Source organism: Gallinula chloropus (assembly GCF_964237585.1).
Source record: "Gallinula chloropus genome assembly, chromosome: Z".
NCBI lineage: Eukaryota > Metazoa > Chordata > Aves > Gruiformes > Rallidae > Gallinula > Gallinula chloropus.
In genome coordinates, this window is record NC_140089.1 from 61,830,681 (window position 1) to 61,857,097 (window position 26,417).

At 41.7% G+C, this 26,417-nt stretch overlaps 2 protein-coding genes across 3 annotated transcripts; one reads left to right on the top strand and one right to left on the bottom strand.

Moving 5' to 3' along the window:
* Positions 1 to 5,296: 5,296 nt before the first annotated feature.
* On the bottom strand, positions 5,297 to 12,842 carry ANKRA2 (ankyrin repeat family A member 2). Of its 2 annotated transcripts, XM_084278992.1 has the most exons (9): positions 12,755 to 12,842; positions 11,717 to 12,124; positions 9,529 to 9,687; positions 8,090 to 8,155; positions 7,106 to 7,203; positions 6,808 to 6,933; positions 6,594 to 6,660; positions 6,423 to 6,503; positions 5,297 to 5,862 (listed from the first exon to the last, which is right to left on the bottom strand). In XM_084278992.1, the coding sequence occupies exons 2-9, from the start codon at positions 12,021 to 12,023 to the stop codon at positions 5,807 to 5,809; spliced, it is 960 nt and encodes a 319-aa protein (XP_084135118.1). In that variant the 5' UTR covers positions 12,024 to 12,124; positions 12,755 to 12,842; the 3' UTR covers positions 5,297 to 5,806. The 2 variants fall into 2 exon arrangements, with proteins under 2 accessions (XP_084135118.1, XP_084135119.1); XM_084278993.1 differs by lacking the exon at positions 12,755 to 12,842 and having other exon boundaries at positions 11,717 to 12,301.
* Positions 12,843 to 13,188: 346 nt separating this feature from the next.
* On the top strand, positions 13,189 to 26,105 carry UTP15 (UTP15 small subunit processome component; the record flags this gene model as incomplete). The annotated part of the gene is given in 12 exon segments (XM_084278853.1): positions 13,189 to 13,278; positions 13,810 to 13,983; positions 13,987 to 14,171; positions 15,268 to 15,446; positions 16,550 to 16,675; positions 17,326 to 17,461; positions 18,570 to 18,654; positions 23,175 to 23,324; positions 23,522 to 23,623; positions 24,295 to 24,428; positions 24,939 to 24,997; positions 25,494 to 26,105. Coding segments are annotated over 12 exon segments (1,644 nt in total). The 3' UTR covers positions 25,718 to 26,105.
* Between the last annotated feature and the right edge of the window lie 312 nt (positions 26,106 to 26,417).

The following is a 26,417-nucleotide window of genomic DNA, read 5'->3' on the forward strand; positions in this document are numbered from 1 at the left end:
CTGTGTGAATACTTCTGGGAGACCAGATGCTGAATTCTCTGAAAAAGAGTGTGCCATGGAAGGAGGGACCCTTGCCTCATGGCCAGGACAGAGCTTGCCACTGGTGCCACTGTGGAGCTGTGGGCACCAGGGATAGGTCTTGGAAAAGGTGGAGAGCAGAGGCCCTGTCTTCTATCTGTTGTTGTAGCCACTAGCTCCTGGTCTCACATGAGGAGCTGTGGGATACTGATTTTTTTTTCTTTTTCTTTTTTTTTTAAAGATATCTGACAAGGGAAAACCCCCAGGAGGCTGAAGGGAGATGAGGCTTTACCCTGGGAAGGTCTGGCAGGAGGTTACTGCTTTCTGTAACTGTCTCAGAAACACAAGTGGGGAATTCAAACTACAAGACAGATGAACAAAGAAGGCAACAGAGTGGAACTAGTAACAGCCCCAGGGAAAACCAGAACAGACAGGAAAGAGTGCTACAAAGTGTTCATCAAATTTACATGCAAATAGTAATGCTAACATTGTACATGATTAACTCCTCACTTCACTGAATCCTGTCTGGATGCAAATGTGTAGGTTCAAAGTTATGTTGCAGTCACCTGCCACTAAGTGGACAAATGGGTTCTTCCACATTCTTGGCAGAATGATGGTGGCACTAAGTTGTAGTTAGAATTAAAGCTTATTTTTTGTAACAGTATGTTACAATTTGTATAGCACAGATTTTATTATTAGAATGGCACAGGATTCCTCCAAAACCAGACAATTTATACATAGCATAATACAGATTTTGTAATGCAACTTAATTTATAATTTCTTATCACCTAGGTACTAACTTAACTTATGGTTTCTAATCATCTGGATCCTCTGCAGATTGGGTCTGATCTTAATACATGGTTTGTGTATCAATACAACTATTATCAGCTAGACTTACAAAACCTTCCAAAGAACAGGAGTCGCTCCCTCAGTCCTTGAGGAAGCAGTCAAAGGTAGATGCATCCCTGGTCACAGGGTACTCCCAGGTCTCACTATCCAGCAGCGTTTCTGGTCTGAGTCCCCCCGCTGAGGACTTGTAGCTGGTGGTTTTACTGACAGTGCTCTGGGGGCCCTTACGCTTCCCCATTGTGTGGCGAGGTCATTTACACCGTTTGATTGAGTGCCTGAGACCTTCAGGGCTGCCAAGGCTGGGGGAAGTATTTGACCTGGTGCCCAGGAACCTTGAGGCCAGTGGAGAGGGTAAGGAGAAACCTGTTTGGTTCATGCACTGGGGATGCGGGACCTTCATGGCCTGATAATGAAGGGAACAAATATGTGCCCAGGAACCTTGGAGCCACTGGAGAGGGGAAGAAAAAAAACCCTGTTTGGCTTGTCCACAGAGGACACAGGATCTTCAAGGCCTAATAACGAGGGGAACAAGTATGTGTCCAGGAACCTCGAGGTCACTGGAGAGGAGGAGCAGCAGCCTGATTGGTTCACCCACTGGGGATGCAGGACCTTTAGGGCCTGATAACAATTATGTGACTCACTTGGTCCCAAAAAATGGCTGCTTGCCTTGTAAAATTGTGTTATGCTAAACATGCTGCCAGGGGTGGGGAGCAGGGGTACTGGTCACAGTTCCTTTAGGAATGTCTTTACAGACACTGTCTTAACTTCTTTTAATTAAATATTAACAATCTGCTTAGAGTTATTCTTCACCATCTTCATTAGTTCACAGTTTCTATCTCAGCCATTGCCTAACTGTGAGAAAGAGGAACATCTTTCAACAGTTACAAAATGGATGTGTAAAATTTTGTTTTCTGCTTGGTAGTATTACTTGAGACCTGTATTATTGCCTGCAATGGACAATAAATGCTGCTTTAGCTTTCACCTCCTCCCTGCCAGGCAGCTAAAAACCTGTCTGTCTTGCACCGTCAGGTTTCTGATCTGCTGCAGCTGTAAATGAATATTATTAATTCCAACTAATGTACCCACTGTGTGGCAGGCTGGAATTCATTTGTTGTGTGCTCCCTCTGTTAAACAGACCAGAATACCCTGCAAAGTCAAACGTGAGTGAAGGAGGCAAAGACTTTTTGCAGCTCTTCGTGTTTGGCTGTCATTACTACATGAAGCTGTGCTAGGCAGTCAGCGTCGCCAGGCAGAGCTCATCTGCGGTTACACGCTGCACGTTGCAAACATAATGTAGCTAGTCAGGAAAAACGATGTTTGGTAACACTCTGAAATACAGCACACTATGATTCAAGCTCTAATGTTTTGTTAAGATTCCTGTGAGAAAGTGCATTGGTGAGAGCTTTTGGTAAAAGGTTTGAGGAGAATCAGCTGGGAGCTAAGATTTTGATTGCAGCCTTTTCAAATTCCTCTGGTCTTGTGGCATGCCATGGCAAGGAAACGCTGCTGCCTTTGGACCCACGAGTGTGGTTCAAAGGTAACTCCCTGTGTCTTATCTCTGCCATCAGGGGCTAGGGAAACTGCTCAATCAAACGATCAGCAGGCTGACATTTTCAGTCCTAAATCCCATTTTCTGTGCTGAATCAGGGGCTTTATGCTTTTTATAAACAAAGAAAACTGAATATTAGAGAAATACATCAAGAGAAAAAATAATTGTGCTGCTGAAGCATAAAGTACGTGAAGCATGCTGTTGATATTGCATAATCAGAGGTTGCCTGTGCGCTCCTGCTTTTTGTTTTGTTCCTCCAATGAGTAAAGCTTTTTTTTGGATGGATTTTTTTTTATTTTCCCCACCCCCAGTTTGCTAACTCTTAGGTTCTCCTCCAGGTGTCTGAATCAGAGCTTACAAAATACTGCTGGCCCTTCCCTGCAGGTCCCTCGCAAGGGCCATGGGACACTTCAATTCCATGTTGGCAGCAGAACGTTACACTACAGAAAGGGCTCTCGGTGCAGGAAACAGCTTCTGAAAGATGACTGCCTTCACCTTTGTCCTCACTTCTGTGGGATGTGTGGTGACGGCTACCTGACAACTTGAAATTCTACTGCAAAAGATTTAAGATGTTTTACATTTTGCTATTTCCCTCTACACTTCTCTGTTTCAGTATCTGCCCCTGTAACAAAAAAGGCATTTTCTAGGATTTATTTTCAGGCAATAGTTAGGAATTCATTGGTTTTATTTCCTCTCTATTAACGCTGGCTGAAGTTCAGGACAAAATACAAAGTAACTATGAAAGTTTATAATTTAGAACAAGTACTTTCCTGCAATACAAATAAGGAAGGAAAAGGAAATTCTGTTCCTTATGCATACTTATTAGCATGTCTATACATAAGATGCCTTAAAAATTAATCAGAAATAAGTTCAAAAACACACAGTTTGCATTTTATTTGCATTGCTTTTCAAACATGGACGTTCAACGTTTGTTTTAACAAAGGCTGTTACATCTCAGTATTTCTAATATGCAACTTCACAGTAATCACCACTTCATGTTATTTTAACATTACATGTAAGTAGTATTTTTCTAGGTATCATGACTTTCCTTCTCCTGCTTATACGGTGTGTCAGACTTACTGTCTTTCATCTGGTTTAACCATGCACGATACAGTAAAACTGGTGTAAACCCTATATATAAAGAAATACAAGTGTCAAGGCCTGGGAGACCCACAGTACTTAAATGTGTCAAAGATTTCATCACCACCTGTAAGACCAATTACCTCTTCCTGCTCCACCTCCCTGAAGGCTCACTCTGTTTCTGATTTCAGCTTTGTTAAAGGGGTGGATCTCTGAACCAGCTGTCACACAAACGGTCTCTCAGAGGTTAACTCCTGCCTGATCTACCCCTTCCATACAGTAGATGTTTCAGTATGGAGTCAGAGAAAAAAAGTAGCTAGAAATTTGGATTTAATCCATAGAGGTTTGGATTTTTTTCCCCTATGTTTTCCCTTGGTGTGTATTCAGTTACTTTGAAAAAACAAAGTTAGTGTTCTGAATTCATTATTTCCCCGGCTCTGACTCAACAAACCCCCCCTGAATTATTCCTCAGCCTTTGGTCAGGATCATGTACTTTAAACAAGGTTGATTTCTTTTGTGCACAGAATGGTTTTCAGATAGAGAAATTAAACATGGGAGAGGCACGCTGTGCTAGGAATGCAGTAACTTACCTGGGTCCACTCCCATCTTGTAAATTCCAGGTGGAGAGCTAAATTTGAGATGGTGCTTGCTCCCCACAGGCTGGGAGAAAAAGGCAGGGATGAGGGGTGCGTGTGAGAGCAGATGCCAGACCTCTGGTGGACACAATGGAGAAATGCTTATGGAAACACATGTACTGACAGGGAAAAGGTTCTGAAAAGTCTCGAGATCTTATCTATTATTTGTGTAAAACTATCATGAGTCCCATCACTGGGTAATTAGTTTTGATTAAGTACAGGGGCCCCAGAAAATCAGTTAACATTGCCTGATTTTTCAACTGATTTCGAAATTGTTATTCTAACTGCACGGTTACACTAGGACATCCCCCAGGCTCTGGGGAAAAAGGTTGGAGAGCAGCCCCACAGGAGGAGATTTAGGGGGCTGGTGATGGTGAGTTGAACAGCGTGCCCTGGGAGCCAAAGGGGTCAACCAAGCCTTGGGCACACCAAGCACAACACGGCTGGTCAAGGGATGGGATTGTCCCACCCAGCACTGGTATGGCCCCATCTCCACTTGTGGGCAAAGGTGACCAAGATGGGGAAAGGATTCAAAGGTAAGACTTACGAGGAACATCTGAGGTCACTTGGTTTGTTCAGCTTGAGGAAGGCTAAGGGAGACCTCATCACAGCCTACAACATTCTTGGGGAGAATGGAGGGGAGGTGCTGATCTTATCTCTCTGGTGACCAGGGACAGGACACAAAGAGATGAAACAAAACTGCATGAGGAGAAGATCAGAGTTGGCATTAGGAAAAAGCTCTTCACTAAGAGGATGGTCAGCCACTGGATCAGGCTCCCCAGGGCAGCGGTCACAGTACGAAGCCTGTCAGAGTTCAAGGAGAGTCTGGACAAAGCTCTTACTCATAGGGTTTAGTTTCACGTAGTCCTGTGAGCAGCAGGGAGCTGGACACTATGATCTTTACAGGTAATTTCTGACTGGAGATACCCTACAATCCAAGGGGCAATGCTTTGGCAGAAGAAGGCTGCAATGCAGTTAGGTTCTGGTTCCTCTTCCAGCAGAAAGCTGTCTGCTTTCAGCCACTGCAGGGAGGAGAGTTAGGAGACAGGAATTTTGCACTTGCACTGAGGCTGCCCTAGGCGACAGAAACTTCCACATAGGACACTGTGTACTACAACAGGAAGGCAGAGGTAGGTGGAAAGAAATCAGGTAGAAATTAAACTACATCAAAGTCCTTTAATTTATTAACAACTTCTTAAAATTCAGACACAGACAAAAGCTGACACAATAATATTAACTGGGGGTCTTGCAAACAATTACACAAGGTGCAAATTTTGGTATCATTAACAGTAAAGACGTCTACTTCCTGTGGTGATACACCTCAAGGTCTAAACAAATTTCTTCCTATGGATAGGTCACAATGATGTGATGAAGCGGTACACTTGGCACAGTGCCACCTACTGCACTTGGTGTAAACACAGGGATGGTTAAAATTGCTTTTACTACTTCCTATTTCTTCTAGAAATTATATAAAATGTATTTAAGAAATGGGTGACATTGTATATTCCCATGAAGAACAATGAAAGAGAAGGAAGATTAAAAAGCTTAACTAAAGCCAGCAAACAGTTGAACTGAGGTAAAGTTACAAAACAACCAACCCTTGTCACTGATTACAATGCTAAAAACCATTTCAAACCTCAAAGCCAAGAACTGATAGCCGCAGAAGAGCTAATCATTATTCCTTGATATTTTGAAGTAGCTTTAATAAATGAGACTCAATAACCTGTTGAACTAAAGCAGAGAAAAAAAAAACAGGTTAATCAGTGTTCAATGTTTTTTCCCTTTTTAGGGTTGGACTACTTTTTTCCTGGCAGATGCTGGTTTGTTCTGTACAATCATTCAATAAAAAGCAGACAGAAATAAATTCACATGGGAAGGAGCCTGCATACATCCCTTCAGAAAAAAAAAAGTCTCATATAATGCAAAAACAATACACCCAGTAAGGCAGACAACGTTTTTTTGGTGGGGATGATCTGTTCCCTGGTTTGAATAGACAGATAGCATATGGAGAATGTTTTTTTTAGCCTCTAAATGGAAAATAGGCAAAAATGTTTATATAAACTACTTTAGTGGAACAATTTGAGAATGAGCTCCTGAAGCAGTCTTACACCTAGGCTTCTGTGGCTTCCTGAAACAGGGATGGGAACTCCTGCCCACCCTGAACAGACACATTTAGGTGTATTAAGACTTGTAGGATGAGGACCTTCTTACAGCTGCAAAATGTCTACTAGGCTATTACGGCAACTGTATAAACAAGGAGCAGTAAAAATATTTACATTTGCCATACTCACCACTTCGATAGCCCAAGGCTACAGCCAAATCCATGGAATTATAGCCAGCATCTGTTTCAACAGTTGGATCAGCACCGTTTTCTATGTAAAATAGAAAAGAGGTTTGTATTTCTGACAATGGGAGGTAATAGAACATTATTGCTGATGATTCTGTTTGGAATGTCTGCTTACCAAGGAGGATTTTTACACATTTCACATGGTTCCCATGTACTGCATATAGTAGAGGTGTGCCTCCATTCTGCAAAAGCAGAGCAAAGCCTTACACACTTAATGACTGACAGTCTGCAATTGTAATTCCTCATCAAATTCTCAAACCCAGGCCAATGCCCTGATATAAATTTACAATGAAAACACCCTCTGACATAAGTTCAAGCTAGAGTCTTACCCAGTCATATTCGTTGACATCAACTCCACAGTCTAGCAGCATTTTAACAATATCTGTGTATCCTTTACTGCAGGCTAGTGAGAGGGCACTTTCTCGTCCTTTCCCCAAAATCTGAGGATCTGCACCCTGAAATAATAAAAAAATAAATAATGAACCACTGGGGTTTTTTTTTTTACTGTGAAGGTTTACACTGCACTAAGCTTTAAAACTTAAGTGTATAGCAGCATTGACAAACTTAAGCAGGCAAACTGAGCTAAAATGTAACTAAATTTAAAATGAACCTTCTTTTTTTCCTTACATTCTGGAGGAGAAATTCCACTACTGCTATCTGCCCGTGAGCTGCAGCCCACATCAGAGGGGTAAATCCTTCTTCATCCTTATGATTGATTACATTTTCTGTTTAAAGAAAAATATGCAACTTAGTAACTCTTTTCACAAGGCACTGTAGGAGCTGCTGAAATACATTTCCCTGGTGAACGGACTAAGGTACCAGTATGTCCTAAACACAAATACCATCTTGACTTTATAAACAAAATTCTGTCCTAATGGTAGTGCAAATATCTTTATTCAAGAAAAAAAAATCCAACTTGAAGTAAAATTTAAGATTTGGGTTTATTTATTTTTAACAGTTAAGTATTAAACATCCCAGAAGTGATTTGCTTTCCATATACAAAGTATATAGACTGAGCAACTCATTGCTTGCTTTCCAGCAAACACTTCAACAAAGATGCACCGAAAGCACAGCTAATTACCCACAGTACAACAGCAATATACTATTAAAGTACTCCCTTCGATACATTATGCAGAGGTGAAATTTCGTACCTGTATTACGGACAAAGAAATGCTACTCTGAAAGCTATCACACAACTCAGACTGCAGGTGTGAGCTGTGACTTAAAATGCCATCATACAGCTCTATGTTGGTTAAATAGAATTGGAAAGCCACCATTAATAGAAATGTATTTTAAGTTATCTTTATAATTAAAAAAAATAATTAACTCTTGTGATAGATCAAACAGATTCTCCCTTCTCATTTACACAAATTACCTATATAGCTGGGAAGGAAGAGATGTACCTACAGTTCCTATTAATACTAACGTTTAAGTTAAAACCCAAATCATAGTGACTGCATAAATGACTGATGTGGAACAGTACTTCACATCTGCAAAGAACAGATACCTCAAATTCCTTTCCATTTGTACCAGAGCTGAGGTATGTACTAGAGCACAAGGTATAAAAGCCCCAAAGGGAAAAGGAAGATATTTAACTTCCTTCTGTCTCACCTTGTTCAATGCGTGTGGCCAGATACAACATTTCTCCCTGAGCAGCCAGCTGATGCACTGATAAAGCTGAAAAAAAGGAAAGAAAAAGCATGCATCACACACACTAGTCTTCATTCTGCTGCATCTGGAGCTGGGTATAACGTGTCCCTGGGCTTTAGCAGTACAGAATTTGGATCTGAGTGTAGGTAGCGATTCCAGTTTGGAGTACAGGGTGAAACCGACCATAAAAACTGAAAAATTTCCACGGAGTTTCATAGGGTTAGGTACTTTTTAAAACAAATTCTCAATCACACTACAAAGCAAAGACACTTTTTACTCTGACCTTTTACAAGGCAGCATGCTCTTTTCCTTGCTGCTTGGCCAGTGACCCAAGATCACATTAAGAACAGTTATCAAATTAATTTAAGCGCCTTTTGATGAATTAAGGCTGCCTGGTTTAAAAATGATGTCTAAGAGATCACATGCCATCCAGACGCATGTCATGCTGCTCAATAAAACCTGTACCATGACTTTCACTACAGTGTGGAATAGACCGGATGATAAAGAGCTGTACACGACATGACATCTACAGGGGAAGAAAAAGATTATGGCTTTTTTTTAATAGAAAGTACAAGCATTAAAAGCAGAGTAATTCTTAAGAGATTATAAAAAAATCTGATCCCACAGTAAATTCTGTACAGGTACATGGTTTTGCTAATTACATTTTGGAGAAGGTATGAAAGGTGCTTAAGAGGGGCTATATAATCAATTATCCACACTATATAATAACAAAACTAGCTAATGATTGCATAATATGTAAACACTCACTGTCCTCTTCCTATTAACCCCATTATTTATTTTTTTTTACTCCAAAAGGAATTTTGTTAGAGGCCTATGCTGCAGCTCCAGATTAATTTTTCCCATGCAAGTGTTTTTTTCTGTTTGAACACTGGACTTTAATTTATAGAGTAAATAATTTACAGTTGAAGTAAATTATAGAAAATTAACTTCTAAAGAAAATGTTTGACAATTAAGAATAACAAAACCCCATAAATAATATTGCCTTGACTTCCAAGATCCAGTGGCACTTACTAACTACCTAATTTTAATGTTTTAAAAATTGCACAAGTTCTGAAAACAACTCTATGAAACACATCAACCTAAAACTTCAAAAGGATCACAAAAATCTTTATCTGTATTTTTTTTTTTTAAATCAAGAATTGGTTCCTTTCTGGAAAATATGCTTGTTATGAACTCAATACAGCAGGTAGTTCGCTATTTTATAGTTGGAACCCCATGAAATTAGACAAGACTATCTCAGTGTTTTTGTCTTACTGAAAGTTTGTTTTCTTCTTACTGAAGTTCATTACAACGCCAAAAAAGAAACTGGAAAAATCTATCAAGCATTTAACATACGGTTCAGAAAAAAGTTTTAAAAAGTAAGGCAGAAAGATACTTACAGTTTACAAGCAGAGGTGTTGTAGACACTTCATTTCCTCTATGCTTGTTAGTTAGGGTAGTTGATTGTTTTATTGGTGAGAAATGCTTCGTAGTTGACGGAGTATAAACATGTCTTACTTGGATACCCGGGGAAGGAGAAGTGTGGATGTTGCATTCAGCTGCATTGAACAAAGGAAAGAGACAGGATTTTAGTACTGGTAGGATCACAAATAGGAAGTCATAGTCAAACCAGAAAGCACCAAAATCACAAGATCTTTAAAGCCCATGTTCAGTAAGCTTTGTGACATGTCCTTTTTCCACTCCGCGAGCTGAATAAACATCTGTATTAATTCCTAGCATAAAACAATGCTGCTACCTGACATGTTCAGTGTGATACAGTATCACCCAGAGACAAGTTGTTGCCTAAATGAGATAATCCTTAGACTACATTTTCAACGTGCTTGGCATGGGTTTATCAGGTAGTACAGCTTCACTTAGCCTGTCATATCCTTACTAACACTCTCCAGCACACTAACGTGATGCAGCCATACAGTCAGGGAACTGCTCAGCTCATCCCCCTGCCTGCTCCCTAGCCAGTCCATTGCACGGGCGGAGACAACCTTCACTAAGTGTCTTCATCAGGACTTTCTCCACGTCTGCTGGATAAAACTGAAGCTGCACTATTAATGCCTTACAAATACTTATCCAGCAGGAAGAGAGATACTCCACACTAGCTTACATAAAATGCAACAGTGGTTCACCACAAAGATTCTAGTAAGTCATTCACTGCTGCTGTGTTCATCTATACTAACCTTTCTAGTTTTCTATTAGAATCTAATGACATTTTATTACTGAATATATGTATATGTGTGTATATATATAAGTTATCTTGGCTTCAAATTTGCAAAAGTAACTTTTGGTTTTGAGAAGTAGCTGAGAAGTCAAATAATTATCTAACATTAAATACTGGAAAAACACATTGAAGAGTTAAACTCCATTACTGGCTAAATAGCTTTGACACCAGTAGTGCACTAGTAATTAATAAATAGAAGCTAATTAACATGCACATTGATTTCATACCATAGAGAACTTAATGATTATAAACCCAAGTGCAAATTCAGGGGGAGAACCAATTAAAAGAAGTAGAGGATAACTACTTGTTTGCCCATGAAATAGCTACAGCTGACATGATTAAATTAAGAGACCTACCAGGGATTTCTGACCTGCGGTCCCTGGATCCGCAGGACTACTCCTAAGAGGTTCATATATGTTACCTAAGAAAAATGACCCTATTACTGGTGGATCTACATTTGCTGATCAGGTCTGCTGCTCCACTAGTAAGCACTTAGGGCCTGCAAATTAAAAAAGTTTGAAAATTACAACGGCTGAACTGCAACCAAACAATACAAATTAGAGAAATCATCAAAATCCACAGTAGGTCTGTGTATTTGTTGCAGGAAACACATCAAATTCAACCTGATAAAAAGATACATCACAAACAGCCTAAACTATGACAGCAAACAATGGAAACTACAATTTGTTAAGGGGAAAATAGCTGGAATTCCCATTTCTATTCTCCATCGACATGCTCAGCCATAAAAAAGGACAGATCAATTCTGATGAACTGGCATCTCCAGCAATGGCTGGAGATAGCTGCAGGGATTGAGAACTGGAGCAGCATTTGTGTTCAAGTAGTATGAAGCTGAATTGGCAAGCCAATCGCTACAAGATCCACAGGCTGTGTACAGCTGTTTTAATAGAACAGTCAGCCCCATGATTGATGTTACATTGTCACTGTACCAGCAAAAAAGATAAAACGTGCTGCATAAAGCTGCTGACGTTGAAATGATCATACAGTGTATTCTACTAGAGTTTTGTAAAAATGCATGTTCAATAGTGTGTGTAGCATGTTGTGGGACATGCCACGCAAAAGACACAAGCTTGTTTTCATAATCAGCTCTTATTTGAGACTTTTTGTGCAGCTAATTTTTCAATTAAAAATAATTAAAACTGTGATATTAAAATAATCTTGGGGGAAATCAATTTTATGTTAGTGATCCATTAAGCATATAATAAAAATGTTAGGGGAAAAAATCTTACAAAATTATAGTGATTAATACACATGCAAGGCAAAGGCTTTTTTAGAAAAACAACAGTTTAACAAGATGACACAGTTCACATGTAACAATTTGTGCCATAAGGTTCAACCTTTGAATAAGACAGATGCCACTTCAAGGTCAGAGTTAACTTGGTCTTGAATATTTTTACTGTCCTCCTCATTCAAAGACTTCACAAATCGCGAGCAAACGTTCATGTCAAATCTATTGGGCAAGATGAATTTCATTCCCATGGTGACACTCTGAGCTGGGCCTTCCTCTGTACTAGGGTCAAGCTGATGCTCCACTTTAATATCCGGCATGGGCGGAAGGTTGTAGCTAGTGGTGCATTCTTCCACAATTAACTGGGCCCCAACATCTAAGTTTGTTGAAGATGTCATGGCCATGGCCTCGGTCATGTAAAAGTTTCACGCAAAATGCTTCTTCATAGCTTCCAGTAAAGAGCAGAACTGGCCAACCGAGCTGTATTGAAAGCCATCTAGGTCTGAGCAACCTGCAACTGAAAGCATGTAACATAGGTTAAGAGCATTCTGGTGAAGTAATGCCCAAACATATGCCGAACTTGGCTTCACTGAAGATTATGGCATTGCTTTGGGTGGTCAAAACCTTGTTGAAATATGAATCTTACTGCTGTCACAAGCTGCTGGCAAAACCCTCTAGGTTTAAATACATGGATAATTAAGTTCCACGATGACATCTGCAGGAGTCTCACCTAAGCAACATTTCAGAATATTAATCGGTCTGCAACAAAACCCCCAACAAAACCAGCTGCGCTCACAGCAAACCAGGAGAAGACGATCTTATTTCCTGAACGCATCAGGCCTGAAGGAGGAGTTAAAATTACTGCGTGTCGCTCTGTGTCTCCAGGCCTTGTCGCGCCCCGAATAAAGCAAACGGCTTCTATCACGCGCGTAGAAAAAGGCAACTCCCTTTCAGGCCGGCGACAGCGAAACACCCCACGACACTCGGGCCGTTCCGGCGGCACCGCGGGAAGCCCAGCGCCAGGCCAGGCTCCGCGGGCACGCAGAGTAGCCTAGAAGCCCCGCGCACTCCCCTAGCGCTGCAGACCGCCCGCTCCGGGAGGGAAAAAAACCGGCTTGAGGGCGGGCAGCCTTCCCCGGGCGCTTACAGGTCAGGCACGGCCCGAGAACCCCACCGGCAGAGCAGGCCCGCGGTCCCGGTCCCGGCAGCTCCCCCTCACCTCGCCACCACCGCTTTGACTGCTGACAGAGAAGTGGGGGAGAAAGAGGGGGAAGTGACGCCCTATTTCCCCGCCGCGATGATGATTGGCTAGGGAGAGGCAACCCCTGGTGACGCAAAACTTCTCACGGGCACGTTGGCTCACCTCGAGGCAGGCGTGGGGCTCGCCATCGTGGTGCCGGGGTACGGCGCGGTCTTCCCTCGCAGTACCCCCGCTTCCCGGAGCCGGCGCGGATAGGTCCGGTCTTCCCCGAGCTGCTCCCGGGGCGCCACCCGCCTGCCCGGGCCCGCAGGCGGGAGCGCGACTGGGTGGTGGTCGCCGGTCCCTGAGGAGGCACCGCGCGGGCCTCCGTCTGGTCAGTTATGGCCACGTACAAGCCGGTGGTGGTGCAGGCGTTCCCCAGGCTCGGGGAGAGGATCACGCAGGACACGGTGTACTGGCGGGGCTACAAGGTAGGGGGCCTGCCCCAGCGGCGCGGCGGGGAGCGGGGGTCGGGGTAGTGGCCGGCCCGTGTGGCCGCGGCTGGCGCGAGGTCGGCGCTCCGGTCCCCGCTTGTCCTGGAGGCGGTGGCGGCGGCGCGTTGGTGCCGCCTGCAAACCTGCTACACGGGGTGCTCGGAAACCGGGCCGGCTCGTGCCCCAGCTCGGCCCAGCAGGCGCAGTTACTGCCCTGGAATATGGTTTTACTGCCTCGGTGAGGCTGAGCAAAGTGCCTCCCTCTGAGCATGCCAGAGTGAACAATGGGGGTTTCCATCCATCCTCACCGGAACACTAATGCCTCGGTTTGTAACGTGGGAATTGGAAAAAAGAAATCATAAAAGCAGATGTAGCCTGGCAAAAGAGAAATTTGGTAGGACCACATCTAAAAATAATGTGGCTCTAAACGGAGTTTTGAGCCCTGCGTGGGAGTAGCAGGGCTTGTGGTGCTGTTTTCAGTTTTGATGATAAGCTTCTGTGTAATTATTTTTATCACAATTGTTGTAGACGCCTGTGCAGATAAAGGAGTTTGGTGCAGTAAATAAAATAGACTTCTCCCCAGTTCCTCCATATAACTATGCGGTCACAGCATCCTCAAGGGTAGGTGGCTTTTTTGATGTTGTTATGTTTTCGCCCTTCGGTTGGTGTTGTATGAGAGAACTTAATGTCTTCCTCTTTTGCTAGATCCATATTTATGGCCGTTACTCCCAGGAACCAATCAAAACATTTTCTCGCTTCAAAGATGCTGCTTACTGGGCCACGTACAGAGATGATGGCAGTCTCCTTGTTGCGGGCAGCGAGGAAGGTAGCATTCGCCTCTTCGACGTTGGTGGCAAAGCACCGCTGAGGCAATTTGATGGTCATACCAAGTAAGGCAGCGTTGTCATTTTCTTTGTGTGCATAAGCTCGTGTGGTGTGCTTACATATATCTACTTGCATGTTGCTGAACGTCTGAACAATACTAATCTATGTTGCTTGCAACTGTCTCACTTAGATCTTACTGAAAAGTAGATTTTTAAATTGAACTAAAATTTAGAGTGATTTTTTTTTTTCCTCCCCAATTCTAAGTATGAATTTACTATGTGGAAGACTAAATACACTTTCTAGTTCAGATGGGAGTCTTTTAATAGGTTGTCTAGACGTAGTCTTGTGACTACATGGCAGTGATAACACATTCTACTTGATCCTGGCAGAGAAAAAGTTCTAAAAAGCAGCTAAAAAAAAAACCAATGAAGAATTATGCCAGGGAGAGCAGGAATCTCTTAAAAAAACAACAAAAAGAAAACAGAAAAAGCGCGTGATGGTGGGGTGGGATTGGGAGGGATTTAGAGTTCTGAAGTATCAGTGAGGAGAAGGCAATGATTAGTGCCTAGATTGAACAGATTGCTATGCTCTAGAAGACCAATATGTGTTTTATCTGTCTAAAACAACACCAACAAAATCACCTTTCATGGGAAAGCACTCAGGCAGACCTGGAAAGCGTTTCTATTTGAGGTCTGTGTTTTCAGATCAGGTATTATATCCTGAGCATGAGGTAGACTATTGTAACATTTAGGGTATCTGCATTTTCTGTCAAAGGCATTCTTTGTTGGGATGTTACGATGATTTAAATAGTGTTCTTAAAGGACAAGAAGAGTGTCCAATCCAGGCACAGTTAAAATTCACTCCTGTACATGTTTTTCCAAAGGACAGAACTAGCACACAGACCTCCAAGTAACAAATGCAGAATTTACAGTTTTTGAATGAGGATGTAGTAGGCCTGTAAAACCTTTGAGGTAGAACATATTGGTGCTTAGGTGTGCATCTGTCAGCATGACCCTTTTCTGTCTGGAAATACAAAGTGCTTTTAACCTCTGAAGTGAGGCTTTGTAACTTCCAACTTTGCGGTTTTAAGTTGGAATACTTTATACAGGCTAACTCTTCTGGAAACAAGTACATACCACAACTTTCAATACTGTTTTCTAGAGCTGTTCACGTCGTGGGCTTCCTGTCTGATAAGTACCGAGTATTTTCTGGTGGTGATGATTATTCCTCAAATTTGTGGGATATTCCAAGTGCCACAGAAATCGTCTCATTCAGTGAACATACTGACTATGTGAGATGCGGCTGTGCAAGTAAAGTGAACGCAGATGTCTTTGTAACAGGTATGATTTTATTTTTTATGTATGCTTCTTTTGGAGTGAATTGAAGAAAAGTGCAGAAAGGTAGTTTTTGATAGACTAGGATCTCACTTGCTGTATTCAAAATAAGGAGGATCTCCCTTCCTACTCAGTGCCTTCTTTTGTGTTTCCTTTTTGCTTGCATTTTAAGTTTGACACTGATGTTTGTAGGGAAAGTAAACAAAATAATTTTTAACATTTTTTGCTTTAACCTTTTAGGGTTAATAATAGGGTCGTGGAACAGTTTGGGTTGGAAGGAACTTCAAAGATCACGTAGTTCCAACCCCCTGCCATAGGCAGGGACACCCTCCACTAGCCCAGGTTGCCCAAAGCCCCAACCGGCCCAGCCCTGAACACTGCCAGGGAGGGAGCACCACAGCTTCTGTGGGCAATCTGTGCCAGTGTATCACCACCCTCACAAGGAAGAGTATCTTCCTAATGTCTAATTTAAATCTACCCTCTTTTAGTTTAAACCCATTATTCTTTGCCCTGTAACACTGTCTCTTAAAGAGACCTTCTCCATTTTCCTGTATGCCCCAGGGAGGGCCTAATGGGACTCTTCAGATTGGCATTTGGAAATTTTAAGAAAATCCTGTAAGCATCTCTATTAGTTGGATTGACTGATGTGTTTTATCAGGTTTCTGGAGGAGAACACTAGTTCCATTGTTGTGTTGTGTACAGCCCAAAACTGCCAGACTCCAAAACGAAAGGTCGTTGCTAGCAGTAGCTTTCTGCTAATCTATTAGCAGAAATTGCTGTGAAAAAAGCTACTCTTCCTTTCTTCAGCAGGCACAAGAGACTAGATTTCTTCAGGTTGCCTGATGTTTGTTGTTAAAAATACATGTGGTTAACGGAAATAAAATTTAGGCTTAAATTACTTTTAAGACCTGACATGGTGCTGGGTCCAGAATTAGAAGATTGACAATGCCTAAAGGCGGTAAACTAACCAAGGTGAGCCATTAGGTGTTCTAAGTGTATGGTTTAAACCTGCTTCGAAAGGAGCTCCTTGAGATTGTAGGATGTGTCTGTTTTAGTTCCTGAAATAATGAATATTTTGAATCTGAAGTGGTTTATGATCTTGTTTGCAGGTTCCTATGATCATACTGTTAAACTGTTTGATGCACGAACAAAGAGTAGTGTCATGACAATAGAACATGGCCAGCCTGTGGAGAGCGTGCTTCTCTTCCCTTCTGGTGGACTTCTAGTATCTGCAGGTACTTCAATTAAATTTTATTTATTTTCTGTGACCCTAACTTATGAAATGCTGCAGGTGCTTTTTTCTTCTGTGGTGTTTTTGATTCGGTAATGAAGTGATTAGTGCTAGAACAGCTGGATATCTCAAAGGTCTTTTTTAGGAATCTGTTAATCTGGAGGGTGAAGGTATTCCTGGAGCCTTCTCCTCTCCATGCTGAGCAAACCGAACTCTCTCAGTCTGTCTTAGCAGGAGGAGTGTTGCAGCGCCCTGATCATCCCTGTGGCCCTTCCCTGCACCCACTTGAAGAAGTCCATGTCCCTGCTGTGCTAAGAGCCCCAAAAGCCAGACACAGCACTCCAGACTTAAGTTTTGAAAAGATGGAACTGAATGATATTTTTTTTTAGTCTGTTCTTGCATCTGAAGTTCTGTAACCCAGTGATACATTTTTTTTAAGGAGTATATTGAATCATGCCAGCTATGCTTGCAGAATGGCCTAAAAAAGACCAGGCATGCAATGTATCTTGCCGCAGGAAATAGCCATAATGGGTGGGGGTAGTGAGTAGCTACAGAAAATTCTAAGATTAGAAAGGAAACACTGTGTCACTCTGTGAAAACTTCTCCAGAGAAGACCCAGTGCCTCAGACTGTTTTGTCTGCTTGCTTCTCACAGGAGGTCGATATGTCAAAGTTTGGGATGTACTAAAAGGTGGACAATTATTAGTTTCACTTAAAAATCACCATAAAACTGTAACTTGTTTATGCTTGAACAGCTCTGGACAAAGATTATTGTCAGGATCCCTGGACAGGTTAGTATATTTTGGCTTTGTTGTGATTTAAATTCCTTGAGTCTCTTTTCCTTTGAAAGTGGTAAATCAGTATGATTCTGCACATTTTTTGGGCTTTAATGCTTTTAACTGTTAGAGATACAATTTACTTGAAAGCATACCTTGGTGTCAAGGTACATACTGTGATATACATTAACCTTTTCCTCTAACTAGTGTGAATGTCAGTGCTTCTTTGGGAATGTGTATAGGGAACTTCTGAATAAGCATTCATCTTTTCTGAATCCGTAAACTGACTTTGTAGACTCCATAAAGTAACTGTAATACAGATTAAGTAACTGAAAGTGTTTTAATAATTCACCTTTGAAGAGCCCATGTTCTGTGTCTCCTTGCTGTCACATTGTGTACCTAAAAGGTGCACAGGCAAAATATGTCCTCTTTGCTTTTTTGTTTGTTTCTTTGGATTCAGTTGCTGATTACTGAGACTCTATCTGTTGTCTCTCAGATCTTAAGTGGTCTGAAATGGCAGTGGTTTATTCTGTACCTCCCTTTCTTTCTCCCTCCAGTACTTCCTAGGCCTCCTCAGGCTTTATGGTTACAAAACACAAGCTGAAGGACCGCTAGCTGTGCAGCTAGTTGTCATTCAGTGCTTACAACAGAAAAGTTCATACTTGTTGCAAGATAACATTTTGTTTTTCCATTTGTTAAGTATTTCCTACCTTTAACTGAATCATTAAAGAGCAGCCAGACTTAAGAATATCTGTTGATTTACTTCCAGAAATGGTCAGTGGATCTTATGTTTAAAATTTAAGAACACATTTGAAGAAATGTCATCGTAATGTTGCCTGTTAAGCATGGCTGAAGTCAGACAGTCATGACATTTGCCTCTTCTATCCTTGCCTCATTTTCATCTTTTTTTGGGCAAGGGTAATTCTTTCCTGACTTCAGTGTATTTTTTAACAGAACCTTTCTGTCACAGGAGGGGTAATAGCTAAGAAGCTTAGTGGTAGTCTGAAGAATGCTTTGTATAAACATCCTGTTTCCTCAAATAATCTATGGAAGTTGGGAGTGATTAAATTCCTGCAAATTAAGGCATTAGTGACAAGATTTTAATAATTACTTTTCTATATAGGCATGTGAAGATCTACAGTACTACTTCCTACAAAGTAGTCCACAGCTTCAACTATGCAACATCCATCCTCAGTCTTGCATTGTCGGTAAGTACATTAGAAATCTTTCCAGGCAAGGTAGTTACTGATACCTTCTTAGCCACTGACTTATTTTTTTTTTAATTTCATTGCTATTGGGTGTTTCAGAAGGAAACCTGCGAAGTAGGATGACTGAGTGCATTCCTCCCAAGTAAAAATATATTAAGAGGTTTTACAAAAGAGGTTGTACAAAATGGTGTGTTTTTCAGGGATAGTACATGTCTTAGGTAAAGTATTTTGTTTAGAAGGGAAGTTCTATAAGAAGATTGTACTCATCTTTTGCTTTTTAAGAGCCTTATGAGTCCTCTGATGTGCCAGTGATAAAAGGAAAAAAAAAGTAGTTAATATGTTGAGAAATTTAGGTTAGGGTGAACTTGTCTTAAAAGCTAATGGTATGAGGTTGGTCTGAGGAAAAAAAGAGAGGGTATCAGCTTTAACTTGTTTGCCAAGTCACACATCTTGGAAACAGAAAACAAAGACTCTCCATTTCTTTGAAACATTTGCATTCCAGTAGGTAAGTGGCCTGCTGGCCAGAAATTTGGAGGCTGGCACCAGTTCTTAAAACAATGCTGTTGTCATGTAGTCATCCTTTTATGTAGCCTCTGAAGGACATATAAAAGGGATTGTGAGGGGAATTTAATACCTTTGTAACCTTATGATTGTCCTGCTTTTCTCTAACCCAGGAGAAGGCATGTGTGTGGAGTGACTGGCTTGCTTTCTTCATTTCCTGCCTTGGTCCCTAGGGAGCTAGAGCTAAATGAGTTTTGAATTATTTTGGTTAAGTTGAAGCATATAGAACCTAAAAAAAGGCCCATATCCTTCAAGCCTCTACAGCAGCTGCACGATGTGCAATAGTTGTAGTTTGGCATCTGTAGAGCTGAGTATATGTCCTTTTATATGATCTTTTGCTTCCTGTTGACTAAAACTCTTGAGTTGTATACCACACAGCTAATACAAATAGGTCCAGGAGACGCCTAAAGCAACTGGATGATAGCTTTCTTGTTCAGGTATTAAGGGAGCCAATGAGGAAGGCTTCCCTCCTAGATCTCTTGCTCGTAAAGAGAGAAGGACTTATGCAGGAAGTGGAGGTAGGTGGCTATTTTGGCCATAGTGACCACAAAGTAATAGAATTCAAAGTCTTTGTTGAAAGAAGAAACACTGCCTCCAAAACTTCAACACTAGATGTGGGGAGAACAGATTTTGTGCTGCTCAGGGAACCAGTTGATAAGGTCCCCTGGGAAACTGCTTTTGAAGGCATTGGGGTCCATCAGTGCTTGTCACTTTTTAAGTACCACCTTCTAAAAGCACAGGAACAAACAATTCCAAAATGTCAGCAGTCAAGTAGGCAGGGCAGGAGGCTGACCTGGCTGAACAGGGATCTTATTCTAGAGCTCAGGTGGAAAAAGAAAGCGTATGACCAATGGAAGCAAGGTCAGGCAACATGGAAGGGTCACAGGGACGCTGTTCACCTTTCTAGAGGCCAAAGCTCAGTTAGAACTGGGGCTAGCCAGTTTTGTGGCAGACAATAAAAAGGGTTTTTTCAAATACATTAACAACAGGAGGACAGAGAGAACATCGGTCCGTTACTGGATGAGAACGGTCACCTGACTAACAGGGACATAAGACAAAGCAGAGATGTTTTAATGCCGCCTTTGCCACTGTCTTCAACACGGTCGATGGGATCTGGGACTCCAGATGTCTCAAGATTGGGGACCATGACTGCAGTAATGATAAAGTCCTGGTGAACCCTGAACTTGTGGGTGATTTGCTGCTCCATCTGGATCCATATTAGTCCATGAGCCTCTATGGGATTCATCCCAGGGTACACAGGGAGCTGTCTGATGTCATTGCGAGATCTCTCTCAAATTTATTTTTCAATGGTCTTGGGAATCTGGAGAGGTCCAGTTGGCTGGAAGCTGGCAAAGGTTGTGCCAATTCTCAAGAAGGTAAGAAAGAAGACCCTGGTAACTACAGGCTTGTCAGTCTCACCTCAGGGCCTGGTAAAATTATGTAGAAAATCATGCTGAGAGTTACTGAAAAACACCTAAAGGACAACATGATTGTTAGTCACAGACATCATGGGTTCAGAAGAGAAAGGTCCTGTCTGTCCAGCTGTTTGCCCAAGGGGAACCAATTGATGTTATTTTTTTGGGTTTCAGTGAGGCTTTTCATACCGTGTCTTATCTTGCTGGACAAAATGTCCAACATACAACTAGTCAAAGCCATAATGTATTGAGTGAACAGTTGACTGAAGGGTCGGGCTTAGAGTGTGATAGTAAATGGGGCTACGTTGTACTGGCAGCCAGTACTAGTGAGGTTCCCCAGGGTTCCATTTTAGGCCCAGTTCTTTTTAACATTTTCATAAGCAGCCTGGACTCAGGACTAGAAGGTGTCTTAAGTAAATTTGCAGATGACACCAAATTGGGAGGAGCTGTTGATGCTGCCGAGATTGTAGAAGCCTTACAGAGATACAGAGAGCTGGGCGATCACCAACCACATGAAGTTTAAGAAGGGCAAGTGCTGGATTCTGCACCTGGGAAGGGGCAGCCCTGGCTACACTTAGAGACTGGGGGCTGAGATGCTACAGGTCAGCCATGCTGAGAGGGATCTGGAGGTCTTGGTCAACAGCAAGTTAAACGTGAGTCAGCAGTGTGCCCAGGCAGCCAGGACGGCCAACTGTATCCTGGGGTGCTTTAAGCACAGCATGGCCAGCCAGTTTGGGGAGGGGATTGTCATGCTCTACACTGCACTGCTGAGGCCTCATCTTGAGTACTGTGTGCAGTTTTGGGTGCCACATAAAAATACTGGATAGTGTCCAGAGGAGGGCAATGAGGATGGTGAAGGGTCTTATGAGGAGAGGCTGAAGTCCCCTTGTTTGTTTAGCCTGGAGGAGGCTGAGGGCAGACTTCATCATGGTCTGTGGCTTCCTGATTAGTGGGAGTGATGGGGCAGGCGCTTATCTCCTCTCTTTGGTGACCAGTGATAGAACCTGAGGGAGCAGCATGAAGCTATGACAGGGGAGGTTTAGGTTGGATGTTAGGAAAAGGTTCTTTACTGAGAGGGAGATTGGGCACTGGAACAGGCTCCCCAGGAAAGGGATCACAGCACCCTGCTTGACAGAGTTCAAGAAGTGTCTGGATTATGTGCTCTGTCCCATACTGTGACTTGGCTGGCCCTGTGTGGAGCCAGATTTGAAGTCGATGATCCTTTTGGCTCCCTTCCAACTCAGGATATTCTGTGATTCTATGATTCTAGGAAGATAAGACTTGCTCTACTGAGTCAAACCAAAGGCTGGTCTAATTCCAGAAGCTGCTTCTAACTGTGACTGTGAATAGATGCATATGGAAAATTAAAAACAGGGCAAGTGTGTATGATGATGGTTGATACTCTCCTAAACTCATCTTCAGATGAGAAATTAGCTCATCAGAGTGTAGTTCCTGTGTAACTCGACGAACTTCACTTACATAAACCTGCTCAGACTTTTCCTTGAACTTGGAGAAACTTTTAAGCTTCACTAGTTTCCTTGACAAGGAGTTCCAAATTTCTGTTATTTATGTGAAGAATTGCCTCTTTTTGTTCAATTTGAACCTTTATTAGCTTTATTTGAGGCCTTTAAAGGAGACTTTGACCAGCTGGTCTCCATCCATACATGTTGTACTTCTGTAGGGTGTTATCATATCCCTCCTTAATTTTCTTTTTTTTCTGTGATGAAGAGTTCTGTCTCAAATTAAGCTGATCTTTGATTCTCCTCATGTTTTTTTGATTCTTTTATTCTGACTCTGCTGTTTTTTGAAAATTACTCAAATAGGATTTGAGATGTGGGTAAACTATGGATTTATCCAGTACCATAATGACTTTCCTAGGTTTTGTTTCTACTGTAGTAATTCCTAACAATTTTTTTTTTATCTCCCAGCAATTGAGTATTCACCTGATGGCAAATGCTAATAGTAACAGGTCAGAACTCACTACTTTATGTGAAGTTAGTGCTTCTCTCCAGTGCGTCATTTAAAATTATAACCTTTAGCATTGAATACATGCAGCCTTTGTTATGCAGGTGAAACTTACACCAGTGGCTGGTATTTTGAACAACTTTTACTTGTTTCTTAAAATCCTGCTTTCTATGATAGCTTTCTCATAGGTGGTGTTCACGTCTCCTGTGTAGGATGTCGTAGCCAGGGGCAGTTGTACGCCATTGAGAAAACTAAAACTTGTCATAGATTATATGTAGAGTAGGATGCTAATGCATGTGAGAGCTTGGTTCACTAGTCAGGCTGTAGTCGCATTAGATATTTGTTGAGGATTTATTAGATGCATGACATTGCTTACAATCACAGCTGTGGAGCTGTCCCTGTTCTGAACAAGGTATTTAACCACAGAACCTCACAGAGCTGCCTTCCAGCTTAAGTTACTATGTGATACCGTGATTCCAGCTTTATCATGAAGCATAGAGCTTTAAAAGTCTGCATGGGAGAGAGTGCATCATGGAATAAAGCATTAGATTCCTAACTCTGTGATATTTTTTTTTTTAGCCTGAAGATGAAACCATAGTTGTAGGCATGACCAATGGGGTCCTAAATGTTAAACACAGAAAACCTGAAGAAAGGAAGGAAATGCCTCAAAAGAGGAGACAACCAGCTTATAGAACCTATGTGAAAGGACGAAGTTACATGCCAAAACAGGTATAGTGGTGTGAGAAAATGTATACTGACACATTCCTCAACATTTCCATTTTTTTTTGTGTGTGTGTGTGTGTGGTAAGTTGCAGGAAGAGAAGGGAGGGAAGGTACAAAGACACACAAGCGTGTTCATGTTAATACATCTAATCCGTTGTGTGTGTGTTTGTGTGTCTTATTCCAAACTTGTCTTTCAATTCTAGGAAGATTTTTGTGTCAGTAAACCTGTAAAACGTGTTTTGAGGAAATACGACAAGCTGCTGAAGAGCTTTCAGTCTTCCAAGGCCCTTGATGCAGTACTGGAGGTAAGACATTGTTGTTTTTGTCTCATCAGATTTGATTGACACCATAGAATCATAGAATGGTTTGGGTTGGAAGGGACCTTAAGCATCATCAAGTTCCAATGCCCCTGCCATGGGCAGGGACACCTCTCACTAGACCAGGCTGCTCAAGGCCCCATCCAGTCTGGCCTTGAACACTGCCAGGGAGGGGGCAGCCACCACTTCCCTGGGCAACCTGTTCCAGTGCCTCACCACCCTCGTAGTGAAGACTTTTTTCCTAATATCCAATCTAAATCTACCCCCTTCCAATTTAAAACCATTCCCCCTCATCCTGTCACTACATGCCCTTCTAAAAAGTCCCTTCCCAGCTTTCCTGTAGCCCCCTTTCCGGTACTGGAAGGCCGCTCCTCGGAGCCTTCTCTTCTCCAGGCTGAACAAGCCCAACTCTCTCAGCCTGTCGTCAGAGGAGAAGTGTTCCAGCCCCCTGATCATCCTAGTGGCATCCTCTGGACCTGTTCCAACAGTTCCATGTCCTTGTGTTGTTGAAGTGTGTCTGACGTGGGCTTCTTTCTGTATCTCAAGCTAATTTTATTGTAGTGTATTAACTTGATTCGGATCAAGCTTGTGTGGGTTCTCTCTTGGTTTTGATCATATCAACCCTGTTTTGTGTACTAACATTCTTATATGATGTCCAGCCACCCATCAGGCTTCATACTCCTGAAGTTACAGTTGCAGTCATGCAGGAGCTACATCGCAGAGGAACACTGAGGAGTGCACTTGCAGGCCGAGATGAGAAGCAAATTAATCTCCTTCTTACCTTTGTGGCGAGGTATTATTTTAACCTGAGTTCTCCATGACCCTTTTGAGACCTGTCTTTCTTAATAGGTTTTGCCCCAGAATCTTAACAGTTCACACAGCTGTAACATTGATACTCTTGGAATCTTATATGCCTTCTGCTTTCTGATACTAAGGTCTGGAAAAGCACTGAAATAATGTGCCTGTTAGCACAAAATGATTTTGCTGATAGTATGGGAAGGCATATTTTACTGCTTTGACAGATATTCTACTCTTAGTCTGTTATTTTCTGTCTTTTCAGTTAAACTTGGGTATTCATGTTCGTGAGGCTTTTGCCAGTCCTCCAACCCCTACTGCCTTCCTGAAAAGGGGAGGGTTAATGGCATATGCATAACTTCTTTTGACTGTCATCTCTGACTGCTGTTCCATGATGTCTCTTCATGGAGAAACATTTGTCTGTATGCCTGTGTGAGAAAGCTACTTGGTGAGACAATGAGTGCAGTTGGTAAAACCAGTAAAATTGGGATGTCTTCGAATTTTGCAGGCGTGTGATTGAGCCTAGATTTACTTCTGTGCTGGTGACTGTTGCAGATATGATCACTGGTAAGTACAAAGCTATATGGCTAGCTTGGAAATAATGTAAAAAGTGCTAGGAAATAAGGTAAAAAGTGCTAAATTGTTAAGAAACCAAACCCTTACGGATTTTTTTTATAAGTATGAACTCGGTGGCAAGAGAATGCTCCAAAAAGAAATATTGCCAGGTAACTTTGACCACAGTCGGTATCTTGATAGGGTTGTCATGCTACGTGTCTTTGATACTTCTTGTTTCTATACTTAGATGGTACAAGTGAATTATGCTTCTCCAGGCAGGTAGAAATAGTATCTGAGGCTATAAAAACTAATGATTCTGTTAGTTCAACTTATGGCCACTGTGAGTAGATACTGATAATTAACAGTGGTTTCAGAACGCAACGAAAGTTGTCTTGTTTGTCCACAATGTTGGACTTGTGCCAGAGTCTTTAAATGCCTCTCTAACTAGCTAATACAATTTTAAAGTTTTTGTAGAAATGCTAATCCTTAAGTGACTTTTTCCTTACAGACATTTATCAGCCTGTGGTGGGCCAGTCAGCGATTGTTGACAGACAGTTCCTGAAACTTCAGGAAGCCATAGGAAAAGAAATTGACTACCAGGAGGAACTACTGGAAGTTTTGGGAATGATGGATACACTGTTCGCTACTTTTACTCAGAAAAGAGCTACTGATCTAGAAGAGAACAAATGTAATGGTCTTACTGAGACCACTGAAACAAATACCAGTAACTGACAGACACCTATCAACAAATTGTCAAAAAAATAATGTGGACTCCAAGTACATGACCTGTTCTCCTGGTAACTTTTTACAATAGTGACTGTCAAAATAAACCCCTCTATGTTGAAGTTTTGCCTTCCAAACTGTGTTTCTAAATGGGCTGAATTGCTGGAGACAGAAAGAAGGACTTTTAAAAGATTTTCCATGCAGGCTTTTTTTGTACAATTGGATTTTAAAAGTTTTATTCCAAAGTTATGTACCTTTTAAAGAGTATTGTGTATCCAGTATTGTAATTATTTGATTTAGAGAACAGTCAACAATTTTCAGGTTTTATGTACCAGAAAATAATTTGAAGTTTGTCTTTATTCTTATTTAACGTTAATAACCCATCTCACATATTTGGACAGAAGAATAAAATCATATGTATGTTTGATAAAACTTGACTACATTGTGTACATCTTAATTTCAGACTTTCATAAATCCAAAATAGTGCATATACATTTATGAATTATAATTTTCTAGAAAACACATAGGTTTTGCTTCTAAATAGAAACTAATCCAAATTAAATGTAGTAAGTAAACTGCACACCAGTGGGAAAAACTTCAGTTAAGAACTCAATTTTCGTGCCATTTTGTCACTTTCAATGCATGGCGGATGCAATGTGAGTCCTGTAGTTATCAATATGTGTTTGTTTGTGTTGCTGGGGTAATGGTT